This window comes from Chionomys nivalis, chromosome 1, assembly GCF_950005125.1.
Source record: "Chionomys nivalis chromosome 1, mChiNiv1.1, whole genome shotgun sequence".
NCBI lineage: Eukaryota > Metazoa > Chordata > Mammalia > Rodentia > Cricetidae > Chionomys > Chionomys nivalis.
Window position 1 is genome coordinate 101,829,181 of NC_080086.1, and position 26,917 is coordinate 101,856,097.

Consider the following 26,917-nt stretch of genomic DNA (forward strand, 5'->3'; position numbering starts at 1 on the left):
CACACATGGTAGGCAGGCACTCTACCAGTAAACTAACTGAGTTACTGCCTACTTTGCATATTTAGAAATAGGGTCTCACTAAGTCACTCAGGCTCGTGATCCTCCTACCTCAGTTTCCCCGGTTCTGGACCTTCTGGTGTGTGCTACCACACCTACAGCCTCTTGCTGTCACCTTTCACACTACCCCTCACCAGAGCCTAAGTGGCAGGTCAGCCAGAACAGGATCTAGATGTTCCAGAACATTCCCATATACGGGGGGAATGCCATTTAAATAAACAAATCCACACAGAACATGTTTTATGTCTATTCAGGTAAATCAACGGCATGAATAATGTGCATCTTTGAACTGAACACGACTATAAAACTCCCTGGCCTCAGACAGGAGCACAGACATTACAACACACGGTTCCCGACCCCACTCCCACAGAAGCCATCTGCCTACACCTCTGGTGCTGCTGGAACTACCTGTGGCCAGGCTCTGAAACGGAAGCCACAAAGAAAAGGCCACTATAACCAGCCCAAGCCAAACAGTCCCAGTGCCCACAGCAGATTAAACACTCCAGTTAGTAAGGGCGCTGATACCAGCCAAGCTCCAGGATAAGCCAGAAAAAGGGCATCTGAGGACTGGCGGGTGTGGCTCCATTGGCTGCTTGCCTATCAAGTTCAATCCCAGGACCACAAAAATTGAGAGAGGCCTACATCTATGATCCCAGCATTTGGGAAGCAGAGGCAAGAGGACCAGAAGTTCAAGGTCATCTTCAGCCACATAAGATCCCATCTCAAAATATAAAATACAGCAACAAGGAAGTGGAGGAAAATTCCTGGTGTTCTTTATCTTTCCTTTATGTTAGCGAGACATAAAAATTATCAAAAGCCACATGGAATTACATAAAAATCTGAGACAGCAAATATTATTTAAAATTTAGTTTTCAAAATTGGCTTTTTGTACCAAAATACATACTTACAAACAGAGCTTTGTGACAGTCTTAGAAGCAAAACAAACTAAAAGGAGACAGGCTCATTAAATTTAGGAATAATTCAAATTAAAACGGAAAGGTTTGCTTAACATAAAGTGAGTTTGGGCGCCAGCCACCTTTGGCTCTGAGTTGACTGAATACCCTCTGGGCCTACAGATCTCCCTCAAGGCCATATGCATGCAGAGTTGGGGTTCAGGGAACAACAGCCAGGTTCTGGGCAGCCAATGAGAGGGCGAAGGGTGCCACAGAGATGCTTGGTGCCACAGGCTTGATCCCCAGCACCAGTAAATAAATCACAATGCTGAGAAAACAGTTCTGTTCATGAAATACTCATCTGCTGATTCTTGTGTCTCGATTCTATTTCTGATAGCTGAGGTCATCAGTCACGGAGGAATGGTGTGACTAACTGTGTCTTAGATTAAAAAACTAGAACAAGGCCTCATCCCCTCCATGCGGGGTCCACCGCCTGCCTGCAAAAATTCAGTCTAAGATGCCTAACGGAAAAACGAAAAATTAAAAAAAAAATTATGGCTGGGCGATGGTGGCAAACGCCTTTAATCCCAGCACTCTGGGAGGCAGAGGCAGGCAGATCTTTGTAAGGTCAAGGCCACGCTGATCTACACAGGGAGCTCCAGGACAACCAGGGCTGTTATACAGAGAAACCCTATCTCAGAAAAAATAAATAAATAAATTGATGGAAATCATCTTTAAATGTAACTCATTTGGGCCTAGAGACATAGTCCAGTTGGTACTTGCCTCACACACCTAACACTCAGATTCAAATCCAGCATCTGACAGAGCATGATACTGTATGCCTATAATCAATACCAACATCTGAGAGCAAGGGGCATGCTGGTCAGGAGCCCAAGGTGATCCTCAACTACAGATTCAGCTCAATGTGTTGAAAAAAGAAACTAGCTCACCCTCCTCCAGCACAGAGCCCGTCTTCCTCAGCTCATCCTCCTCCAGCACAGAGCCCGTCTTCCTCAGCTCACCCTCCTCCAGCACAGAGCCCGTCTTCCTCAGCTCAGCTCACCCTCCTCCAGCACAGAGCCCGTCTTCCTCAGCTCAGCTCACCCTCCTCCAGCACAGAGCCCATCTTCCTCAGCTCAGCTCACCCTCCTCCAGCACAGAGCCCATCTTCCTCAGCTCACCCTCCTCCAGCACAGAGCCCGTCTTCCTCAGCTCACCCTCCTCCAGCACAGAGCCCATCTTCCTCAGCTCACCCTCCTCCAGCACAGAGCCCATCTTCCTCAGCTCACCCTCCTCCAGCACAGAGCCCATCTTCCTCAGCTCAGCTCACCCTCCTCCAGCACAGAGCCCGTCTTCCTCAGCTCACCCTCCTCCAGCGCAGAGCCCATCTTCCTCAGCTCACTCTCCTCCAGCACAGAGCCCGTCTTCACGCCCTGCTTACCTGCTTCCGTCCATCGGTGCTGTATCCTCATCAGAGCTCATCTCTATGGGAAACATGTCCTCATCCTCAGACGTGTTGACGTTCTCATCTCTTTTGAGATTGTCCAACTGAGACTTCCTCCTCCTTTTCCTCCTCTTCTTTCCCAGGGAACCAGTGGATGGGGTGTCGCTGGGAGGCAGGCCCTGGGCAGCTGTGGTGGGATCCAAGCACCTGGTCCTATCCACGGAGTTCCTTTTCAGCTGGCTTTCCATTCGAGAAGCTCCTTCCGACAGGATGGGAGATGTGGCCAGATACATGGGGATGACTTCCTAAACAAGGCAGGTGAAGTGATATTTCATTCGTAGTTTAATAAATAAAGCTCGCCTGAAGATCAGAGAATAAAACAGCCGCCCTGGTCAGCCCCACACACCAGGCAGTGGTGACACACACCTTTAATCCCAGTAGCCATGCTAGTTTGTCATAGAAACCAGGTGGTAGTGATGCACGGCCTTAATCCCAGCCCTAGAGAGGATTATAAAACAGGAGGAGACAGCTCTCAGACAGTCTCATTCTGAGATTCCTGGAGGCAGGATTGCCACTTCGGACTGAGGTAGGGGTAAGAGCCAGTGTCTGGCTGTTTTGCTTTTCTGACCTTCAGGTTGAACCCCAGTATCTGTCTCTGGATTTTCATTAATCGTGCTATATTTGGTGCCCAACGTGGGGAAGAATTCAAGACCCTGAGGTTAAGAGTCTCGTGCTACAGGCAAGTGTTCAAGAGTCCTGTTAACACAGGTGAAGGAGGGCCGTGACGAGGGGAGAGAGACACAGCAGGACAACACAACATCTCATGGTTACGAGGATCAGAGCCATGAAGTCCTCAGATTCTGTTTATATCAGCACAGCATCCCTATAATCATAACCAGTCAGGCCACTGCCAATGACGTCAGAGAAAAATGAGGGCAAAGTGGTGACACTGTTGCTGGGACCCGGGCACAGTTTTACGTTACTCTGAGTGTCAGAGTTAGTAGGAGTGGGTTTCGATGGATGAGTGGGTATGTGTGTGTAAGTGTGTGTTTTCATATTCCAGCATGAGGCCCAGTCTAATTAAAAAAAAAATCCAGATGACAGTTCTGCCCACAGGCCTGCCACTCCAGAGCACATCCAGCCGTGTAGCCAGTATGCTAGGAGACAGGGACCCCTCAGAGAGAGCCGGAGAAGAGTAAGACCTGCCACAAGCAGCAGGGGGCAGTCGGTGCAGAGTATGCAGGTCCCAGCTCTCAGCAGGCTCCCAGCCACCTCAAATACAGCCTCTGTGGCGTCCAGGCCCCAAGTGACTCCTGACTCCCAGAGCCTAAAATGGGCCTCAGCCAGGAGCAATAGGAGGTTACAAAAATCTCAGCTAGGAAATTCAGGCCTTCTCATTTAGACAGGAGTTGCCTGGAGGCTGAGGGGCCACAGCAGACGTGGGGCAGAGCAGCCCTTGGCTTCCAGCCCAGAAGCAGTTCCCTCAGGCAGCAGATAACAGGGAAGTCTAAACCTCGGATGCTGGAGCTTCCTTCCCAGTAAGGGACCAGCTGAAGTCTGGAACCCTGCCCAAGACTGCTTCACAGGGCCCCCAACAGGCTGTTGGGTGTCTTTCTCCATCACGCTCCACACCACAGCATTGAGACACAGTCTCTCACTGAACCTGAAGCTGGCTGTTTCAGCTAGACTGGCTGGCCAGCCAGCACGGTCTCTGGATCTGCCTGTCTCTGCTCCCCCCCCCCAAGGCTAGGATCACAGCCATGTAGTGAGCTTTTTTTAACTCGGGTGCTAGAGATCCAAACTCAGGTCCTCAAACTTGCAGCGCGAGCACTCTTACACCACAGAGTCATCTCCTCAGGTCCAGACCCTCAAAGTGTTAAACATTAAGTCACCACACAATCCAGTAATTTCACTCCTAGGTAAACACTGGGGAGGGGTGGGGGTGAGACCAGTGCTTATGTTCTCACAGAAACTTGAATACAAATGCACACAACATCATTACTCACACTCGCCACAAGGTGGCGACAACCCAAGAGACAACTAGGTAAACGAAATGTGGTCTAACAAACTTCTGAGCCACTGAAAACACTTAACAGTTTGTGCCCAAAACAGGACTCGCTTGGTAAGGCACATCTTGCGAAGCCTCACAATTTGAGTACCGTCTCTGGGATCCACGCAGAGGAAGGAGAGAACCCGCTCCCGAAAGGTGTCCTCTGATGTCCACACATGCTCAGGCGCGCGCGACACACACACACAAATAAACTAATAACAAAACTGAAACTCAGACGTGCGGTTCCACAGCTGAATCCTGACGTGCTGCACAAAGTGAAAGACATCAGCACAAACGCAGTATCCCTGCATGGTTTCGTTCAGATGAAAACTCAAAATAGGGTGGACTGGCTGGTTTTGCATGTCAACTTGACACAAGCTATAGCCATCAGGGAGGAAGGACCCTCAGTCGAGGAAAGGCCTTGATGAGATCCAGCTGTAAGGCATTTCGCATTTAGCGATCAATGGGGGAGAACCCAGACCATGGTGGGGATGCCACCCCTGGGCTGGTGGTCCCGGGTTCTGTAAGAAAGCAGGCTGACAAGCCATGTGGAGCAAGCCAGTAAGCAGCACCCCTCCATTGCTTCTGCATCAGCTTCCTGCCTCCAGGATCCCACCCTGCTTGAGTTCCTGTCCTGACTTCCTTCAGTGACGGACAGCAAGGCTGAAGTATGAGCCAAGTAAACCCTGTCCTCCCCACTTGCTCTTTGGTCATGGTGTTTCATCACAGCAATGGAAACCCTAAGACATAGGGACATGGTAACTCAGCAGCTGCTCTGGGCTTGGGTGCTGAAAGATTGGCTGAATATAAAGAGATGGTACATTCAACATGGACTTTTTTCAGGTGATTACAGCATTCTGAAACTGAACAGAATGATGGCTGTGTTTATCTGTGAACCGACTAAAAATCCCAATGAACCGCACTTGTAAGATGTATGAGTGTCTCAATAAAACTGTCAAGAAATCATGACTGCTTGCTGTAAAAGCAAGAGAATTTGAGTTCAAATCCTCAGCATCCACGGAACAGCTGGGCATGAGCACACAGTGCCTGTACGCCAAGCACTGGAGGACCACGACAGGAGAGTCACCAGAGATCAGTGCCCAGCCAGGCTCACCAGAGCAACAAGCTTCGAGTTCCGGGAGAGAGCCTGTCTTAAAACTAGGGTGAAAGTGAAGAGAAAGACACCCGACGTCCCCCTCTGGCCTCCACGTGTGTGTGTATTGGCACAATCACCAGTACACATGTACGCATATACACCATACATGGACACATACCCCCATGTGGTAGTTTGAATGTCGATGGGCCCCATAATCTCACAGGGAGGGGCACCATTGGGAGCCACACTATTAGGTGTGGCTATGTTGAAGTAGGTAGGGCCTTGCTGAAGGAAGTGTGTCACTGTGGGGGCGGGCTTGTGGGTTTCCTATCCTTAGGACACCACCCACTGTCTCAGTCGACTTCCTGTTGCCTTCTGATCAAGATGTAGCCAGCACCATATCTACCTGCATGCCACCATGCTCCCCGCCATGATGAGAATGAACTGAACCTCTGAAACCGTAAGCCAGCCGCCCCAATTAAATGTTTTCCTTAGAAGAGTTGCTGTGGTCATGGAGTCTCTTCACAGCAATAGAAACCCTAACTAAGACACACCATATACACACAGTAACAATAATAACAGAAAAAAGTATTTTGGTCACGTACTAAATTAAAATGACCTCTCACCTGGTCATTGTCAGTCTCCTGAACAAAAAAGGCTTCTCCATTGTCTCCCAGCTTCATGTGCAAATCCACAGACTCCCCGTTGATCTCTATGTCCACCTGAAGGGAGGACACAGAGAAGGACACAGTAAACGCCCCTGAAAGCTGACACCTCAAGTCTCAGTAGGTGTCCCTCATTCAAATACACCTTCCCTGAGCACTGGGAAGGGAGGAGGGAGGGAACTTGGGTTTCTAAATGTGTATATTGGTCCTTTTGAATACTGCCACTGCTGTTTTAGAACCTTCCGTTCCCCACCAATGTGCATCCTTCCCCTCCCCTGGAGGATGAGAGAGGCTTGTGACTGACACCCAACCGGCAGACTGCAATACAAGTCACTCCACAAGACTTCAAAACAATGTGATAAAAACATCGTGTCCCCCAGGCTTGTGACTGATGTCCACCAGCAGAATGCAATACAAGTCACTCCATTGGACTCTCGGGAAACCAGCTCATAAAAGCACCATGCCCACCTAGTCTCCAGTGAGCAGCCGCCATGCAGTAAGGGAGCCAGATCATGTGGAAAGACTCTGCCTGGCAGCCTCAGCTGAGAACACAGAACGAGCCCCCAGGCACAGGAGGGAGTGGGCGCTCCCCTGCTTTGTAGCGCCATGCCCCCTTGCCCTGGCCTGTTCTGCCTTGAGCCTCTGACTTTGATAAGCAGGGGTGTGCCTGTCATCTTGGAGTAACTGACACCACGCTAATAACTGGAACAGGGGATCGTTGGTGAGCATTAAATTATGCTGAGTGTGAGTGCTCAGGACGTGGGGCAGCACCCTCATGCTGCTGTTCTCTATGGAGGGGGTGCCCAGGCCTCACCACTTTCTCCCGGGAACGCAGAACACCCATCTTCCCAAAGCGGACGTGGAAAGGAGAGCACTGCAGACTGCCATTGGGCTGGCGGACGACGATGATGTCGATGCATCCTGACAGCGTGGCAGGGTTCAGTCCCTTGTAGAGCTCCTTCACGGTCACAAACACCTGGCCAGCCAGCTGCCCCACGTAATTCATTGTCTGAACCTGAGGGACAAGACACAGCACACAAGTTCACAAAGGCACCTAAAACAGGGCAGCTGCCCAAAGCAGCGCTTCTCCACATCAGGGATGTAGTAGTGTACACATACTTTAACGTTTGCCCACATCACTTGGTCTCTGGAATGTTCTCCACAACACCCCTGCAATGGCCCCTTTCTCCCACTCTGTCAAGAAGCTTGGCATTCTTCCCACCACAGGGTCCAGCACAGCAAAGCCCAGAAGTCCTAACGGGGATAGCACTGGGCTCAGTCCATACATCCCAGGACGACTATGAATGTGACCTCACACATTTGTGTTTGGCAATGTTGTCTCGTTGGGACCCTGGAGTAAAGAGAGTGTTTCATTTGTGTGGCTAACGGGAGACAGTGCCTCCTAGGGATCCAGGAGACGTGACCACGCAGATCACTGTTCCGTAAGCCCTCTTCGTTCTTCCATTCCCAGGCCTTCCATGCCCTGATGCTCCCTGGGCCTCAGACGGGGTGACATCTATGTCCCAATTAGCACTTAGCACACACTTATTCTCAACACTTTGACAAGTTATGAGCCCGCTCTTGACCAGTGCTCACAGCTGAAAGGTGTTCCTGACCAAGCCTGAGAGCTGCACCTGCCCGTGTGGGTAAACATGAACTGTTCAGGGACTGGCAAGATGGCTCTGCTTAGTTAAGAGCAATTGCCAACAAGCTTCATATGGAGGAATGGGAACCAATCGCTCTACATTCGCAGTGGCACCCACGCCCCCACACACAAAGTAACGTCATAAACGTGACTATTTAGAAGGCAGCTTAATTATGCTTCCATTTGGCAAAACATCAGTCGTAGATTCCCCCATTGGGCCTGTGACAGCCCTGGCCGTGAGCTCTTGACCAGTTAGTTCTGCAGCGTTAGGCGTGCATCCTCTCCCATGGAGCAGACTTCAGATCCAATCAGGAAGCAGCTGGTTCCCTCTCAAACACACCACTACAGCACCATGGGCATCTCTGACAGGCGGTCGGCATTGCAGCCCACAGGGTCTGTGGTCCAGTGTGACTTTTCTCCTCCACCAGTCACCCCGCCTCACATTCTGACACTAAGCCTGCTAGGCGACAGAGAGACAATGGCTCTTATCAGCTGCCGTCTAGTCCCTGCCTACCCAAACTGTGACAACTCCAGGGGACAGGTATGTTAAGCATTTGCCCAACCAGTCGGCCACTTGCCATTCTCAGCAAGCATTTGGGGCTTCTACCCTACGGGCCTGGCACTGTAACATGTATAAAAGACACCGTCCCTGTGTAGGCTTGTGGAGAGAATGAATACAGCTGTAACCAAAATACAAGCCAGTGATAGCACAACCCTGTAATCCCAACACACGGAGGTTCCAGGAGGAGCATCAGGTTTTCACGTAGCCAGCCTGTGATACATGTGATCCTGCCTCAGAAAACAAATTCAAACAAAAAAGAGAGAGGTAGAGGTCCCGAAAAGACCTGCAATTTAAAAACCACGATGCTGTGACTCTCACATTCTTCCCTTGCCTGTCACCCTCGCATTAAACTTGAAATTTTAACTTTTGCTGTACCTAGCAAAAGAGGGAGCATTTTAAGGGTGTTTTTGCACAATTTCTATTATGTCTCCTATCCCTGCACCTCACAAGAACCCTGTGGGTAGGAGGCCTTTCACAGGGGGACCAAAAAATAGGTCCCAGTGTCACAAAGCCAGAAGCAGGCTCACTGGATGCTGAATCAACTCTAGTCTGGTTCGGTGAAGGCCCCTGTGATGTCCACCGTGGCCTCTCCTAATTCCTCCCTGCTCCTACAGGGTCTGAGTTTATGGCTGAGCAACAGACCATGCAAGCTCTCTGGCTGCCAGCTGAGACCCACTTTGAACCTTTCCTTGCTATGAAGCAAACACAGCTCTCACTTCAAATGGAGTAAGAGGTGGTTTATTCTAAAGCAAATACAGGTGAGAACTGCCCCAAAACACAGATTCCGAATGCCCTAAATCATGGGTGCCACCATTAGAACATGCCACCATTAGTTACATGGGACTGTATCAGTCACAGGACAAAGAAAATCATACATCAAGCTATTTACCTAATAATTGGCAGGGACCACATAAGCAGGGAATACAATAAAGAGAGAAAACTCTGCTACAGGTTTCCAGTGTATTCTAATGACATCCTTAACTTCTGAACTGGTGGAAGCCAGCAGAAGACCTTTGCAAGATACTGATAGTCCAGAGGAAATTAGATCAGTGTGGTATGTTGCATGAGAAATCTCCCCCACAGTCTGAGCATCTGGACACTTAGTCCCCAGCTGGTGGCCCTGTTTTGGAGAGCCTTAAGTGATGGAGCCATGCTAGAAGTATGTTGCTGGGGTGGGCTTAAAAGCCTCCGTCACTTCCAGTTCACTCTGCTTCCCGCTTGCATTTAACAGTGTGAACCCTCAGCTTCCTGCCCCTGTTTGCTGCCATACTCCATACAGTGAGGACTCTGTTCCCCCTGGGTCCATAATCCAAAGTAAAGCCTTCCTTCTATAACCATCTTGGTCATGGTGTTTTATCACAGCAGCGGTAAGGTGAGGAACACAGTCAGACAAATGTGTGGACAGTGAATGGCTGTTTAGAAAACAAAGTATAAAAGCAGCCCAAACTAAGCTCTGGATCTGCAAGATTCTAACTCTCCACAATCACTTAACAGTTTAGCCTTCTAGAATCTTTAATACTGGGTGTGTATCTTTGGGGTGGGGGCTTCAGTTTACATTACACAGGAAAGAAAAAGGTTTGTGAGTTGGGGGCAGTTAGCAGATCTCAGCATCCCAGCTTCCCAGGTTCAAATGAGTGTGCAGAGTCCCAAATGCCTAGAGGCCCAATTCCAATCCTTACGGGTCAGAGATAAGGATGCTCTCTCTCTCCGTTTAGCACCCCGAGAGGCACCCCTCGTCACCAATGCTCACGGCTGCTCTGCCCTGTGACCTCAAGAAAGCAACCCTCCCAGGCACAGGAATGTAGAGCAGACGAGTCCAAGCTGGAAGGAGCCTGAACACTTCGTTGTTCCAACAGGTTCTTTCTAATGGGAAAAACCTAGAATAGGCAGAGTCCCCTGTGAACAACCCCGAGAACTCACCCCCTGGGTAACCATGCACTGTCTGAGCGAAGAGTGAGGCTACTGTATTTTCTTACTGCAAATAGCCAGAAGCAGCTATCTGTTGGAAGCCTCTGCAGATGTTAAAAGGTTCTCTGTGAGGGCACCAGGACACTGTTCCTAAGCCCCACCAGACAACAGTCTTCTTGGAATTAATTATCCTTAATATCTAGACCCAGGGGCTGCCTAGACAACATGTGGAATGATGGGGAAATGATGGAGGCTGAGGAGGTAGCGTGGAGGATAAAGCACTTGCTATGCAGGAGTGAGGGGTAGAATTCAGATCCACAATGCCCACATGAACTCAGTTAGACATGGTGGTACACCTGTAACCAGAGCTTAGGAGGCAGGGAAAGAGGTCCCCAAAGCAAGCTGGTCAGCCAGACTTGCCCAGTCAGTGAGCTCTGGGTTCAGCAAGAGACCCTGACCTCAGTACGCAATGTGGAAAGAGGAAGACATCCAACATGCACTCCTGGCCTCTACATACATGTACACATAAACACATATGCAAGAAAAGGAGGGGAGGGGATTCTGCAAGCTGCCACAACACAGGCACGATAAGCCAGGAAGGCATGAGGATAGTGAAAGAGGCCATCAAACCAGACAGACCTAGAGAAGACTCCAAGGGGATGCAAGCAGAACAGCAGCTACAGGGGCTGGGAGGGAACAGAAACAGGGTGAGAGGGGCGTTTGGATGAAGGGTGTCTGTTCTGGAGCAGTGTGGTGATTGCTGCACTGAGTGGCACACTTTAAATGACTTAAGGGCTGGAGATGCAGCTCAGCTGGTACAGCGTTTGTCTGGAAAGCACAAAGTCCTGGGTTCGAGCCCCAGCACTGCATAAAGCCAGGTACAATGGTGCAGTCTGCAATCCCAGTACTGGGGAGGTAAAGGCAGGAAAATCAGTTCAGGGTCATCCTCTGCTACAATCCAAGTTTAAGGCCAGCCTGGGCTACCTGAGATCTCTGCCTCAAAAACATAAGTAAAAGACCTGAGGTGCAAGGCATAGTTCCACCCAGGAGGCATGTGACCAACAGTGGCCTTTAATAAGCCAATCTAAGGCAGGTCCTCTCAGGCACCCACTGGGCTGGAATCAGGTAAGGTGATAGAAATGGCTCTTTCTCTGCCCCCATACCGGGGTCTCTTCTCAATAAACACTGCACAAATTTTTCTTTAAAAGTTCTACAGTTCAAATCATGAGACGCAAAGTCCCAGGTTTCACTTCCTTCAGCTGCCCTGGCATTGAAAAGCTCAAGGAAGAAGCTAATTCGATTAGCCTGAAGATAAGCAGCCAGAACAACCCTGCCAGGGCAGAGGTGCCTCCAGGGGCCATAATCTCATCACCACCACAGTGCCATAGCTTCCTTGAAAGGAGGCAGAAGGGGAGAGGTTCGGTCTGAAGAAAGCCTCTGGAAAACTCCTGGGTGAGAAAGATCGAACCAGCCAGAGAGAACAAAGCAGACACTCCATCTCAGGTGGACCAGCTGGAAGACGCTGGCCACCAAAGCCTTTCCGGGTTGCTGGCTTTTATCTTGAAATGTGGCAAGATACTGCGCCTCGCAGGACTGAACAAGCTGAGGACAGGATTTTTTTTTTTTTTTTTTAACGAACACCACCTGTCTCTTGTACGCCAGCCTAGGCATTAGTTGTCCGTTTCTCCATTTCCTGCCTCCACACTGGGTTTTCTTCTGTAGGCTAAATGCCTTTGGCCACTGTGCTTAGAGATGACTTCCATCTAGTCCCTTTTGCCACTGGGCTATGCTCTTCCAAACAAGTGAGCCAGCCTCCTCGGGACTGCAGTGTTTCTGGCTCAAACATATTTTGAAGAACTTAACCAGGTCTTAAAAGATCCTCTGACTACCCTGGGATTCTCTAGAGCAATGATTCTCAACCTTCCTAACACTGCAACCCTTTAACACAGTTCCTCTTATTGAGGTGATCCCCGACCATAAAATTATTTTCGCTGCTTCATATAAGTTTGCCCCTGGTAATGAATCATAATGTAAATCTGATATGCGACTCCTCTGAAAGGGCCATTGGACCACCCAAAGGGGTCACTCGCGGCTCACAGGCTGAGAATCACAGCTAATGCAAACCAAGACTTTGTGGGACTCTGGAGTCACAAAACAACGGACTCTTTTCCTTCTTAGATGTGGCCGCTTCTGGGTTGACATTCTGAACCATCACTAAGGTCTCTGAAACGCCATCTCCGGGTAAGAACTTCCTAAATGGACATGGAGCTCCTGTGGGGAAGAGAACCCCACTTCAAGGCCCCAGCCTGAAACTGGAGGCCACCACCCTCCCCCACATCAACCCTGGCATTCTGCAGGTGCTTGGCACAGCCACCACCCCAGCCTGAGACCATCCCAGACATGGCCTAGAGACATATATCACCAAGCGGTGCCACAAGTCTCATCTAATTACGACACTAGAAAAGTCTACATTTTGTTCAGACTTGTTAGAATCCATCAGGAGGCTTCATGAACCTGCCAAAAAATGCAGTTCCCCTGCCCATTTTTTTAAATCTGCCAAAATTCAAAAGTCCTGCAATAGCTCTCTTAACCCCACAACTTTATTAGTGCAATTCCACCACCTGGAATATTAGTATCATTTGGGGGTGACCTCAGACCAGCGCCATTGAAAACTTGTCACAGTAACATCAGAGGCTCACAAGACAGCAGAGAAAACCTGGATGGTTGTGTCCGAGAAGTTCATCATCCCAGACTCACACACATGCAGATCAATAGACGGATGGTTCAGTCCATAAGGAAGAGTCTCCAAAGCCTGAGGACCTGAATTTAATCCCAGCACCCACATTAGAAGCCAGGCGTGAGTCACTGGGGAGGACTGGAAAGGACTGGGAAGGATTATGAAATCCCTGGGACTCGCCAGGACAGTTAATCCAACTCAACTAGTAGCAACAAACTCAGAGAGTCTAGTTCAAAAGGTAACATGGACCTAAGGAAGGTCCACCTCTGGCCCCCAAAAGTGCACATGTACCCTGCACACACACATACACACACATACACACACACAGATATACTCACTTGTACACACATACCTATGCAGACACTCCTACCTGCACACACACACACACACCTGAACACACATATACATATCTGCAAACCATACCTACACTGACACTCCCACCTGCGCACACACACCTACACGCACACACTCCCACCTGCACACAAACCGCACACATATACACACCTGCACGCACACACCTACACACATACACCTGCACGCATACACATCTGCAAACACACACTTGCACACAGACATACCCACCTGCACACATACATACCTACACAGACACTCCCACTTGCACGTACACACCCCTGAACAAAATGATTAACTTTTTAAGGCCTTTCAGAAGGTCCCAAATCAAAGCATTCCATAAATCCTCCAATAGTGAGAGCAGAATCACAGACCATACACTCAGCTCTAATCCTTCGCACAGGTCAGCAAACCCTAGCAATTCCACGGCAAAATCTGATTCTACAGATGAAAGAAGATAGTGTTTTTAGCGTGTGCGTTCGCACAGGCACGTGCATGCTCATGTCACAGAATATATGTGACCTCAGATTTTAAAAGCAACTAGTAGGAGCCTGTGCTTTGCACCCACAGAACTAGTGAGTTTGTTCTCTTGTTCCACGAATGAGGGTTCCAGGAATCAAACTCCAGTCATTCTGGCTGGCAGCAGGCACCTCTACCTGCTGAGCCAGCTCACTAGCCCCCAGAGACAATAGCATCTTTGTGGGTGGCAGTCGCCGTAGACTTGGCTGTGATGGAAGAAAAGCAGAAATCACTTCAAGACCAACGAGACCCTGGATGGACAAATTATGGACCATCCATATTAAATATGGAATAGTGTGAGTCTATTAAAAGTGGAAGGGAGTTGCAGGCGCTATAAATACCCATACTCATAGGGGGTAGATGGCTGACCTTGGCTTTTCCATCCACACAAGCATTTCTTTCACGTCAGTTTTTAATGGGAGGTCTGAAAACTGCTGTACATTTGGTCTCAGGGTCTCTGTGTCATTAAAAGCTACTCCGCACAAAAGGGACGTGAAGGGGCTTGAGCTCACTAGGACAAGTGTTTACTGAAGAGTCTAAGGCCCTCAGTTCAAGCCCTGGAACCCACAGGGTAGGGGCAGAGAAGAGATTCTCTGAAGTTGTCTTCTGATCTCCACAGTCACGCTACGGCATGCAGACAGACAGACAGACACATACATACACACACAAACACTAATTTTGAATACTGTTTCTGATAAGGTTGTCCGAGTGGCAGGGACAACTAGAACATGGTCCCTGGCCTGGCTGGAAGGTCAGCTAAGTGACACTCAGACTTCTCAGAGCTGAGCTCTGGCAACAAGTGGGAATTATTATAATCCCAGGTAATAAGTGTCCTCACGTCCCCGCCAAGAAGCACCCGGGATCTGGCCAACAGGAAAGAGACACACAGACACAACGTGACCCCTGTGCTCTGTAACCCTGCCCTGAGTTGGGACTCGGAACCTCAGCCCTTAACCATTAGCTCCCTTGCAGGGCGCAGGATCTTTGCTCTCCTTGGAAGTGCCAGTGTCTTTTCACACACTTGCGAGGGCCCCCGAGCCAGCTGCACATCTTGCTCCTGGGACCTCTGTCTATCCTCGCACCTCCCCCTCCATTCCTGTCCCAGCCCATCTGTAATGGTCACATATCCCCTGCCTGTCCAAGAGAACTGCAGCTCCATTCTGGGCCTGGAAGACGGGTGACTTAAACAGGACCCGCCACCCGGAGGCACTAGCAAGTAGCCCCTAAAGGGTCCTTGCCACAGTACTAAGTCTCTTACGGCAGAGTACTTTGCATGTATTTAAAGAATTCAGATTGTACCTACACACAAAAAAAGGCAGAGCAGGGATCAGTACTGATTCAGATGAATACAGGGGTACTGGAAAGGTATACTCGTGTTCCATAATAAACATGGTGTCAGACAGAGTGAGGCGGCACATGCCTGAGATTCCAGCATCCATGAAGGAGGCTGAGGCAGGATGAGCCTGAGTCCCAGGCTAGGCCGGGCAACACAGGTCAAGACCAGCCTGGGCTACATACATAACAAGTTCCGGGCCAGTCCAAGCTACAACAGCTCCAAATTCACATGTGAGGACGTTCAAGGGCAGTCGGTTCACGGACCAGCCTGCATCACTCACTCCTGGTTGTTTTGCAAAAAGCTCCAAAGACCAGGGCTGATAGTGCACAGGACACCAAACCCCTGCCCAGCTATCCTAGAGCACAAACATCTCCACCTACATACTGGCTAAAATCAATTCATAAAATTACTGGTCCCTTTCACACCCTGAACCTGAAGAGGGAGAAGACCCCAGAAGAATGGATTCATAATCTAAGCTGGGGGAGGAGTGAGCCAAGGCAGCTCAGGTATGGACCAGAAGCTAGCAACAGCTAGCCAGGACTAGCCCAGCTCCACAAAGGGTCCTCAGTGGAACCCTGAGCTCCCCCTTGGAGAAACAGTCTGAAGTTGTTCTGAAGCATGTCATTTGGGCAATAATCGGGTAAATGAAGCCGTGGTTTTATGGTTGTTGTTTTTTTTTTTTTCACTCACTCTAGATAGGGAAACTGATAATCAGGCTCCAAGCCTGCCTCTCTGGCCCATAGGTTTCCAGCTATCAGTGGTCAGCTGTCCTGCCATCTCTTGACCCTTTTCCTCTCTCCAGCCCAAAGTCCTGAGCACAATAGATAAGCAAAAGGCCTGACCCAGCCCCTCCAGCAGATACCTCCCCATTCAGGACAGCAGCGGAGGATCCCATCTCCTCATCAGACCCCCAAGTTATCACTCAGGCAACAAGACCAGGCATGTTATCCCTTTCACTAGCACTCCTGTTCCGAAGCGACAAAGCATGGTAAGAATGCTGGCAACTGCCACCCCCAGAGGGAAGAAGTCACATGGGGTGGCACAGCCACCAAGACGGTACCAAGACAGTACCAGGCTTCCCAACTCAACCATCAGCCTCTACACAAGCAGAGATGAGGGCCAAAAACACCCACACACCCACACACAAAACCCATGACAGCAGAAGCCATGTCAGCAAAAGCCATGTCAGCAAACAGGAAGCTCTGTCAACAAGGGGAACCAGACACACTGGGATCCTTCAGCCTTTCTGGGGACGCTGCAAAGTTCCCTTGCCAGGGTGCTAATCAGGCCTTAATTATTATGCACCCATAAACTGCTTTCATTCATAAAACACACAGTATGGAAACAAGGGGTGGGCCCTTCACGTCTGAACCCTCCTGGATCGCTATCCCCTCCTCTAAGGACCTGACCGTTACAGACTCACCCTCCCCACAACTTCACTACCCTGTGGGAAGCCACTGTGTCCCCCAATCCCCAGACCAGCACTGCCCAGGGCTTTCGTTTCTGACTTCCTTTCCATAGTAGGGTGGGTGTCTGCAGCAACTACTGGAACACAAATTAGCAGGCAGCCACCCCGACTCTAACCACCGTCCCATTACTTAAGATGACTTCCAATGCGTTGCTTGTCACTCTACATTCCCCTGACCTTCTCCATGCAAAAACGGTCTGTCGCCCAGGCTGGTGGAGAGGCAGGCCCAGCGACCACCACACCGCAAAGCAGCGCGGAGGCCTGCCGGGTAACCTGAGAATCAGGGTTCCCAGCTTGCTGCCACCCTGCGGAGGTGTGCCCTTGGGCACGGAGGTCAACCTCCCAGTCTGACCACAGTATCCAGGGCGGCAAAGCCTGAATCCTAAGCCCCTCGGGATGGGTCTCATCCGGATCCCAGCCTCCCCCCGCCCCCCCCCCGTCTCCCCCCGTGGGGTCCCTGCAAAGTCGTGCGCTCCATGACAAGGCCCAGGATGCGAGGCAGCCCTCATAGCCTCCTGGCGGGTCCCCACAACCCAAGAATGGGCCTCAGGGTGTGATCTGGGACCCATGTCCCCGCTGCTACTCACCAAGAGGAACTGCGCGCGTGGGCCGCCTTTGTATGCAAACACCAGGCCTGAAGCTGCTGTCAGTTTAGAGCACGATGAGGGGCGGGGCCTGATCGGGGGCGGGGCTTGTAGGGCGGCACCAGGGGGACTTCAGAAGAGCGGTGTAGCTGGGATGCTTCCAGGGCCCACTACCTCCCCATCCCACCCCAGCCTTCCATAGACTGGACTGTCTGCCTTAGGTTTATAGAGCATAGGGACCCTGTGTCTCCTCCCTAGAGCCAAAGTCTTCTACTCCAACAGCCTGACAGCTTCTTGACCTTATTGCTGTTTACACTTCGTCCTCCCCTTGTTGTGCTGTGAGCCAGACGACAACCTACATTCTCAGTGCCCCTACACCCTACCTCCCTCCTGGCTTACATTTGCCAACGGGAAGCAAAAGCCAAGAAAAAAATAAATAACAAATGATGCCAAGCCAGATCAAGTCACTCTCGAGTGTTGCTGAGACCCGAAAGGACAATAAGTTAAAGTCTTGCTTTGCTTTGGAGACAGGGACTCCTATGTCCCAGGCTGGCTCCAAGCTTCCTATGTAGCCCAGGAGGATCCTGAACTTCTGATCTGCCTGTCACCTCCCAGGTGCTGAGATTACAGCAGCCTCCAGCATGCCTAGTTTATGCCTGCAGTGGAGGGAGCCCAGGGCTTCTGTGTGCAAGGCAAGTGCTCTACCAACTGAGCCACATTCCCAGCTAATAAACATCAAGATATAGATAGATACAGATACATGTGTATAATTATACACATATACATGTATATAATTATATATGTATCTGTATGCATGTATGTATGTATTTATATAAAGACCGTCCAGAGAGGCGGTGCTTTCTAGGGAATCACTGCAGAGACCGGGAAAGAAGCCTGTTGAAGAACACATATCTGAGGTCTTGTAGGCCACAGAGAGTCGGAGTGTCATTTAGATGTTATCCCGAGAAGGGAGCTGTGTAATGCTGTCTAATGGGACTGTATGACAGGAGTGGGCGCCTGCTCACAGCACTCCAGGAGACCGGGGAGGAGGTGGGGATCAGAAAGACAGTGCTTTGCTCCATCTCGGGGGAAAACTAACTTATATCGAGGGAGAGGTCTTGTGTATCCTAGACTGGTCTCAAATTCTACACATCTAAGGATGACCTTGAACTTCTGATCCTTCAGCCTCCATACTGCTGAGATCACAGATGCACACCCCTACACTGAATTTGTCAGGTGTTGGAGATCAAAGTCAAGGATTATGCACTCCAGGCAAGTATTCTACCAACCAAGCTATGGCCCCAGTCCAATAGCTCACTTGTGAGGTCCAGTCAGACCCACAGGGAAACTCAGCCAGACTGAGCTGGCTCCACCCAGGAGCTCTGGATGCAGAGGTGGGGGACTGGGAGATTGGCAAGGTGAGGACATCCTGGAGATCAGCACGCTAGAGTGGGTCCGCTGTCAAGCCAGGTGTCTGGAAGGGCCCCAGCACTTGGGGCAATTCTTAACCAGCCACAAGGACAGTCACCACTGCCCACGAATTCCTGGGGCTCTGGGCCCCAAAATGAAGGCATCCTGACCCCTCCTCCACCCTCCAGGCTTTCCAGAAAGCAAGTCCTACATTCTGCCCTTTACGGAGGACTTGATGGGGGAGGGGGAGGGAAATGGGAGGCGGTGGCGGGAAAGAGGCAGAAATCTTTAAGAAATAAATAAAAAAGATATATATTTTTTTTACATTATTCAGATCTAAAGGGAAGATTCTTGAAGACATAAAATTCAGCCCAAAGCACCCTTACCCCACCCCCACAAATGAACCTGAGGATTGGTTCACACACACACACACACACACACACACGTCACTTTTTTCAGAAACATTCACTAAGTCACTATACAGAAAACGATGCTCTGAAACCCAGGTGCTCTAGCCCTGGCAATTTCTGGAGCCCCCTTGGTGAGGCCCCAGGCTGTGTTGTCAGCCACTTAGCTGGAGGCTCTGTGGTGACTCAGCCCCAAGCTGAGGTGATCCCCTGAGCCAATCCCTGCACCTGCTGTGTTCAGCCCCAGTCGGAAGAGGGGAAATAACCTAATGACTCTGGCTAGAGGAGGAAGTAGTCAAACCCGGGCTGAGCCACACAGCATCCTAGATTCCAGACTCAGTTTCACAATCCAGGAAGTGGGTGGGGGTGTTGGTGAAACGGGTCCATTTGGAGGCTGGAAAAGGGACCTGTTATATTTCGGGCACTGTTACTGACTAGACTTCCAATTCTAAAACCCAGTACTCTGAATTCCATAAGGACTTGGCAGTTGTTCCATCCCATAGCTGCGGCTCCCTGGTCCCTCAGAGAAGATAGGCATCATGAACCGGCCCCTGCCCTGCCCATGAGAATATGAAAGGCCCACCTCCCCACCTCCCCACCTCCCCACCTCCCCACCTCCTCACCTCCCCACCTCCCCACCTCCCCACCTCCCCACCTCCCCACCTCCCCACCTCCCCACCTCCTCACCTCCTCCCTCCCCACCTCCCCACCTCCCCACCTCCCCACCTCCCCACCTCCCCACCTCCTCACCTCCTCACCTCCTCCCTCTCCAGCGGTGATGACTGTTTTAAGTCTTTGGGCTCTGCTTTCCTGGCAGACTGCTCCACTGCTAACAGCTCTGGCCCAGGATCCCCGGGCAGGTGTGGGCAGAGCGGGGGGCATCCCCCTCTACGCCCTCTACATGAGCCCCTCACAGCCACACCCCTATAGGCAGACAACTGACTGGCCTCTCCTTCCAGAGGTCAGCTCTGCAAAATCCCAGAAGAATCTCAGCCGGCACCGGGTGTTGTCCCAGAAGAAAAGAATACCAATGTCTAGGGCTTCTGGGAATGGGAGGCTCCTCTGAGTCTAAGGCTAGCCCTTAATGGGCCTCTTTGAGACAATGGATCTCAAGAAACTAGGATTCCCCTAGAACTCCCACGGTGGGAAAAGACAAGAGCTGAGCCTGGTGTCCAGCAGAGAGGACACGAGTCTCCCAGGAAGAGGCTTCCTTCCTCTTCCTCCTCCTCTTCTCAATGGCTCCACGCTGAATGCATTTCCTTTCTCTCTTCTGCCCCGTTACCTGTCTAATTGGCCTGTTGAAGACAGGCCGCAGAGGTTAGCTTGTCGGGGTGCTAGAACCCCAACAAATCCATTGACACATGAGGCAGTTTCATCGCAGAGATTTCCTTACTGAGGACATCTGAAGTAAGGTGGGACACCACCACCCCCCCCCCGCCGCCACCACCACCCCCGCCACCTGGTACCACCTCACCAGGGGCTGGGAGGACAGAGAACAGAGCGGTGGGAAAGGCCAGCAGAGGCAGGATGCAGCCCGTGGCACTATGGCTTGCCTGGGAGAATTTCGGGGGTCGTGGTGGCTATAAAAGGCCCTGGTTCCAAAGGCAGAAAAGGAGGAAGGTAATCCGGGAATGGCAAAGGGCAGGAACAAAAGCATCAGGGGCAGAAGACTTTAGAAGGTCACGGGGCCATCTTAATTAGGGCAAAACTACTCCTTGGCAGCCAATGGGCAACTTGGAGCTCTGCTACTCCAATCCGTTCCCCAACATGCCAGAAGCAAGCAACACTCAGGCTCCCCAGGGACCCAGGCACACCACACAGTTGCAGCCAACACACAAGTCTCAGGGCCAGCACCTGTAGGACACACCCACACTGTAGCCAGGCTCCCTAGTCCCATCTCTGGGAGGAGCAACCACGACCCACAGCCTCTCGTTCCCTTACTCCCCCCACCCCATTCAGCACAGTGGCCTGTGCAGTAGGTGCCCAGGTTACACAGGGGCACCTGTCCTCAGCAGGCACACAGTCTCAAAGTAGTGATCACGTGTTCAATAACGCAATGGACCCAAGGGTTGTCCGCTGATGAAGTGTTTTAGAAGCCAAGTCTCCAAGCAAGAGGACTCTACCCAGTTTGGAATCCTGTGTGGGCAGTCATTTAGGCAAATCCAGGCCAGATGGAGGGGCTAAGAACAGGGGATAGCCAACAGCCTTTGGAGAGATGCTGAGGTACACCAGGGCTGACAGAGGCTGTGGCTGGCCTCAGTTGGACAGGGACAGTCACAGCTACTAGGTAAGATACCTCTCTCCTTGAAAGAAAGCAAGAGAGGGGCCATCATACCTTTCCACTGTGGTCACCTGAAAGAATCACAATGAACCAGGCTAGAGCAGAAGGTACAAGACAGCACAGGCACAGAGATGCCAAGGAACTGAGGAAGACTGACGGGAGTCAGCATCCGCTGGGGAAGCTACTCACTGCTCCTAGGAACAAACAAAACAGTCCCCAGCCAGTTCCTGAGTCACCTGTGACCTTGTCAGGCGGACACGTGAGGGGCAGCAGTCCTGCGAGCGATGTGTCTCACATTTCCCAGCTAAGACACCAGCTAGCTTCCCAGAAAGGAGATCAGCAAGGGCAGAGATGCAGAGAAACTTTAAAGGGTTTAAAGTTGAGCACAACTGTGGTCAGAATATTTGACACGCTTAAAGAAAATAGCTCCGTGAAATCTATCACTGAGTACAACAGATACAGGCCAATCGTTCAAAAAGTAAAGGTTAAAAGCAAAAAGGGTTCCCCTTGTAGAGAGAGGCAGAGAGGTGACCAATAGTGACAGAGTACAGACAGCGGTGGCTAGCATTTAGAGACTTCTGCGAATCAGAACCATTTCTAGATTGTATGTTATGTTTCTTCTTCAACAAGGCCTATGGGGTAGACAACACTGGTTGACCCAGACCCTTCATGAGGAAAGTAAGTCACCAAGACATGGCTGAAGTCACACGGCCGGTAAACAGTCATTAGGCAGTTAACAGACGTTAGACTACACGGCACGCGCTTGTCCAGTACGCTGCCCCTAGATCTTTCCCGCCAGTTTCTTTGGCCTGAGTGTGTCCAGGTCAATGGAGTTTCGTGTCTCCTTTTTCACGCTAGGCCTGCTGGCATCATGAGTCTCTTGCCCTTGCTTTGACCTAGGATGAAAAGAGGCCAACTCAGTGGCATGCTGTATTTGTGGTCCTCCCACACCCTGGCACACCGACCCCAGTCAGCCTATGGAAGTCATTGATCTTTCATCTGAAGCTCACAAGCATGCAGCTGTCTCCCTTGAGGGCATGATGTTTGCTTTCAGCTCTAAGGAGCAATAAGCAACCTGGATGAGTATGCAATGTCTAGGAGCTAAAATCTTGTGGGCCTGACTTCCAAGTCCAGCCCAGCTATGAGGCATGTGTGACTTAACCTCAATTTCCTCGGATATTCATCATGAGTGACCAGCCGCAACTCAGCATGTTGGAGCAGTCACGTGAGTTACTGTGTTTGGTCATGGATGTCAAGTAAAATTCTTGTCACTGGACCAGCCTTAGCTCTCACTCAGTGGCCAAAAACATATTGCTGATGGATGAATGACAAGTATTTAAGAAACCAAGTCTACTGTTCATTTTCCCAAGCTGTAGCTCACAGCAGGTCGGGACATCTCAGCAGATAACAACACTCTTGACACGGCGACATGATGCCAACCAGGTAGGCATCTACTAAGCAAATGATCTTCTCTCCATGATACCCACAGGATCATGGCCAGACCCACTTTCATGGTCAAAAGAGTCACCAAGCAAGTTGGTGTCATAATTGAGACAGAACTCTGGGGCCAGCTCAGTCACTCCTCTGGGCCTGCCAGGCCCAGTACTGATGTCTCGATGGCCTCTGCCCTGTGACCATACCGTGCATTGAGCTCATGGTCAAGGTAGAGTGAAGATCATCTCCCCTCTTAAGAGAAACAACCCTGGGTCTTGCTGAGTTTGCACTAATTATTTCTAAAAACCAGCTTACCTGAGTTCAGAACCACCTAGATAGCTGGTAAAGCTCCCCCCCTCCTTTCTTTGGCTTTTTTTCTTTTTGCTTTCTGGGTACATCATTGGTGTTTCTAAGAGAGAATGGTATCTGAATCAAAGGGCTGAGTAAGAAAGATTTTCCATCAATGGGGGCAGTCAGCATCCCTCAGCTGAAGGCCTGTCACTATTGCTGTCACGAAACACCATGACCAAAGCAACCTGAAGGGGGCGTTTCTTTGGCGTACTCTTCCACATCAAAGTCCATCACTGGAGGAAGTCAGGACAGGAACTCAAACAGGGCAGGAACCTGGAGTCAGGAGCTGATGCAGAGGGCATGGAGGGGTGCTGCTTACTGGCTTGCTCGGCCTGTTTTCTTATAGAACCCAGGACCACCAGCCCAGGGATGGCACCACCCACAGTGGGCTGGTGTGTGTGGGCCCTCCCCCATCAATTGCTAAGTAAATGCCTTACAGGCCTGCATACAGCCCAGCCTTATGGAGGCACTTTTTCAGGTGAGGCTCCCTCCTCTCCAATGACTCTAGCTTTGGTCAAGTTGACATACTCAGTCAGCACACAAAGACAAAGGGAAGTAGAATCCATTCTCTCTTCCTCTTCTGTCTCCTTCTGTCATCCCGCTGCCTTTGAACATCTGAACTCCAAGTTTCCCTACCCTTACCCAAAAACTGAACGATCCCACTGACCTCCCTGGTCCTCTGCTTTCAGACTGGAGCTTCTCAGCATCTAGCGCCCGTGAGCCAGCTCCCACATAGCTCTCTCATCTACCCCAAACCGCCTGCGTTCCATGGACTCTTGTTTCCCCGAAGGACACTCACTGACGCCACGTGTTCACATTTTGCGTCATCAGTGGCACAGTTGCTGTCTGAGAGGAGTTATTTTAGGGGCTGGAGAGATGCTCGGGAGTTGAGAGCACTGGCTGCTCTGGCAGAGGATCCAGGTTCGGTTCCCAGAGTGATGGCTCAACCATCTGTAAGTCCAGTTTTGGGGGAATCTGACACCCTCTTCTGACTGGCCTCTATGGGCACCAGGCATGCACATGGCATATGTACATCCGTGCAGGAAAACATTCATACATATTTTTTTAAAGAATAATTATCTTAGCCAAGCATGGTAGGCATGTTAGCACAGGCCTTTAATCCCAGCATTTGGGAGGCAGAGGTAGTCGCATCCCTGAGTTCAAGGCCAGCCTGGTCTACAGAGCGAGTTCCTGGGCAGCCATGTATACACAGAAAAACCCCTGATTCGACAAACAGTAAATAAATTGATCTTTGCATACTTGTCTACTATTCCGCCATCTCTGATGATTCTGTGTCTGCTCGTGTGGTTTGAGTGTAAACAGCCTCCACGGATTTGTGTGTCTGAAAACTAGCTTCCCAGCTGGTGGCAACAAGAGGGACCTCTGGGACACAGAACCTAACCAGGTAGACATAGAACAGTGGGGGCACTAACTTGAGGGTTGTAATTCCACAAACTCTTTCCCGAAGCTGCGGAGCTATGGTAAGTTGCCTCCTCATGCTCGCATGGCCACAGACTCCCCAAGGATGCCTTTCCCACCACGGTGGGCGAGATCTTTTCAAGATCCAAGCCAAACAACACTTTCAGCCGCTTCTGCGGGCTGTTTGGTCACAGCAAACACAATTCCTGAGTGATTTCTCTCCAGACAGCAATAACGCTGCTCCTGCTTCTCCAGACACCCCATGTTTTTTTGTTGTTTGTTTGTTTGTTTTTGCAAGGACATTTTGCTTTGTTGGTGGCCAGGTTCTGTTACATTCCTTTAAGGTTTCTTGGGCTTTACTCTGAGATGCCAGTAAGACACTTGAGATGAGTTGGATCCTTCTAAGGCATGATTTCAAGTCTGGCTCCTCGTGCTAGGACCCATCTGTCATTAATGCTGTGGAACTTCCTTCCTGATCTCCTGCTCAATGATCCGCTTTGTCGGGAATCCTCCAGCCCTGAATGGTCACCTGAGGCTGCCTCAAAGTTAGCAGTGTTGGCCAACGGACATCACCAAGATCTACAGAGCAATCCTATAGGGAAATCAAACTGTAACCTCTGGAAGGGTCACAGTGACTGGGGCTAGGACCTGCATCCAAAAGAGCTTGCTTGCTTCCTGTCTGTTGGTAAAGAGCTCAGATCTCCTCCCCAGGGACCTTCCCCATAGGGTAGTATAGCTGTAGCTTCCCCTGGAGTGGTGGGTCTAAGAGAAGGCAAGGGGGAAGCCAGAATACCTTTTACGACCTAGTTGCTAAAGTCAACCACACCACCACCCTCCCTGCCTTCCACAGTCTGTTCCCGGGAACTACACGTGAGTGAGTAAATCCAGGCACACTTGGGAGGGAGGGAGGACCGGACTTCTTATGTTGAAAGTGTAGGGGAGACCCAGCCAATCACCTTGCTAGCAGGGGGCAGGGTCCCCCGAGGATATTTTTGCGGGTGTGCTCCCAGCCGCTCCTTCTGCTTTCCTGTTCTCCGCGGGAACCTCTGGTTCTGTAAGTCTATTTCCCCATTAAAGCTGTATATATTTTTCCAATCTGTCTGCATTCATTTACGCCGCTTCACCTGGCCCAAAGAAAAGATCTCCAAAGAATCTGCGTGCTGTTATGAAGTTGCCACCAGCCCAGATTATCCCAGGCCTGGGTCATCTCTGAAGACTGTTCCAACCAGAAGAAGCTTTAACAGTCATGTATTTACTGAAGCTCAGACAAAACACAAGGGAGCCCCTCTGTTGACCTCTCGGGGTTCCTTCCTCTCTGTGCTCTGCCCTGAAAATTCTAGCTCCATCAACTCCAAACTCTCTTTCCTGGGGAGCCTTTGGGCACTATTCAGGTCACCGCTTCCCCTCTGAGCTTGTGCGTATCTGTTTAAAGGTGTGTGTGTGTGCGCGCGCGCAAGCGCCTGTGTCTGTGCACATGCACACATGCGCACGTGTTTGGTGTGGTATATGTGTGCAAGTTCCCAAGGAGGCCAGAAGAAGTCATTAGATGCTTTGGAGCTGGGGTTCTGAGCCACCCAACGTGGGTGCTGGGAATCCAGCCCCGATCTCTGGAAGAACAGCAAGCGATCTGCTAAAATCTCCTATTTACCTCCCTTTTCCCATGCCCTGGCCTCCAAAAACTGCTGTTTCCAACATCTGTCCCTTTCTCTGGCTGTTCAAGGCAGTGGAGTAAGTTTGTTCCAATGCCCTGTGAGTGCCCTAAGTGGCCTTTCCTGGTAGCAGCAGTGAGCCCCGGAATGAAGCGATGGAGGAATCCCGCATTCTTGCCTCCAGTCAGATGTTGCCGTGTTCCCTCCCTGGACCACTTCTAGGCCTTCTGGACCTAGTAAGGCATCTGCATTGCCGCCCTATACTCGGTCCTTTGGGATACACTTCAGAGCAGAACATGGGCATCTAGCACTGCAGGCTCCTGCCTTCCCCGCTTTCAGACTACCTTGAATGGCACGTGTATCAGCCAATCACAGCAGGTGTTAGCCAAGACAGTACATTGGTCTGCAAGGTTGCAGAGCAGGTGGAAAGAGTCCTCATCCGGGCCTTTGCTCCTTCTCTTGTGGACTTGAGGCAATGCCTACAACTGGTATTTCTAAAATTTAATAGTTGCCAAAGCCCTATCAAATATATACCAGGCCAATCTATTCATTTTTCTGTTTGGTTAAGACAGGGACTCATATAGCCTAGACTAGCCTCCAGCTTGCTATGTAGACAAGCCATGGACCACTACACCCAGTTTTATCCAATAA

The 26,917-nt window shown here is 50.6% G+C and overlaps 1 protein-coding gene across 9 annotated transcripts in view; it reads right to left on the minus strand.

Moving 5' to 3' along the window:
* The window catches only part of Lpin1 (lipin 1), a 107,534-nt gene that overhangs the window by 39,814 nt on the left and 40,803 nt on the right, over window positions 1–26,917 (minus strand). For 7 of the 9 annotated variants that reach the window (XM_057768304.1, XM_057768332.1, XM_057768296.1 and 4 more), the window contains 3 exons: window positions 7,020–7,220; window positions 6,167–6,262; window positions 2,392–2,699 (listed from right to left, as the gene is read on the minus strand). In XM_057768304.1, coding sequence (XP_057624287.1) covers window positions 2,392–2,699; window positions 6,167–6,262; window positions 7,020–7,220 — 605 coding nt within the window. Of the gene's footprint in view, window positions 1–2,391; window positions 2,700–6,166; window positions 6,263–7,019; window positions 7,221–7,324; window positions 7,418–17,318; window positions 17,408–26,917 lie in introns of those variants that run through there. The other 2 variants (XM_057768347.1, XM_057768339.1) reach the window with 2 other exon arrangements.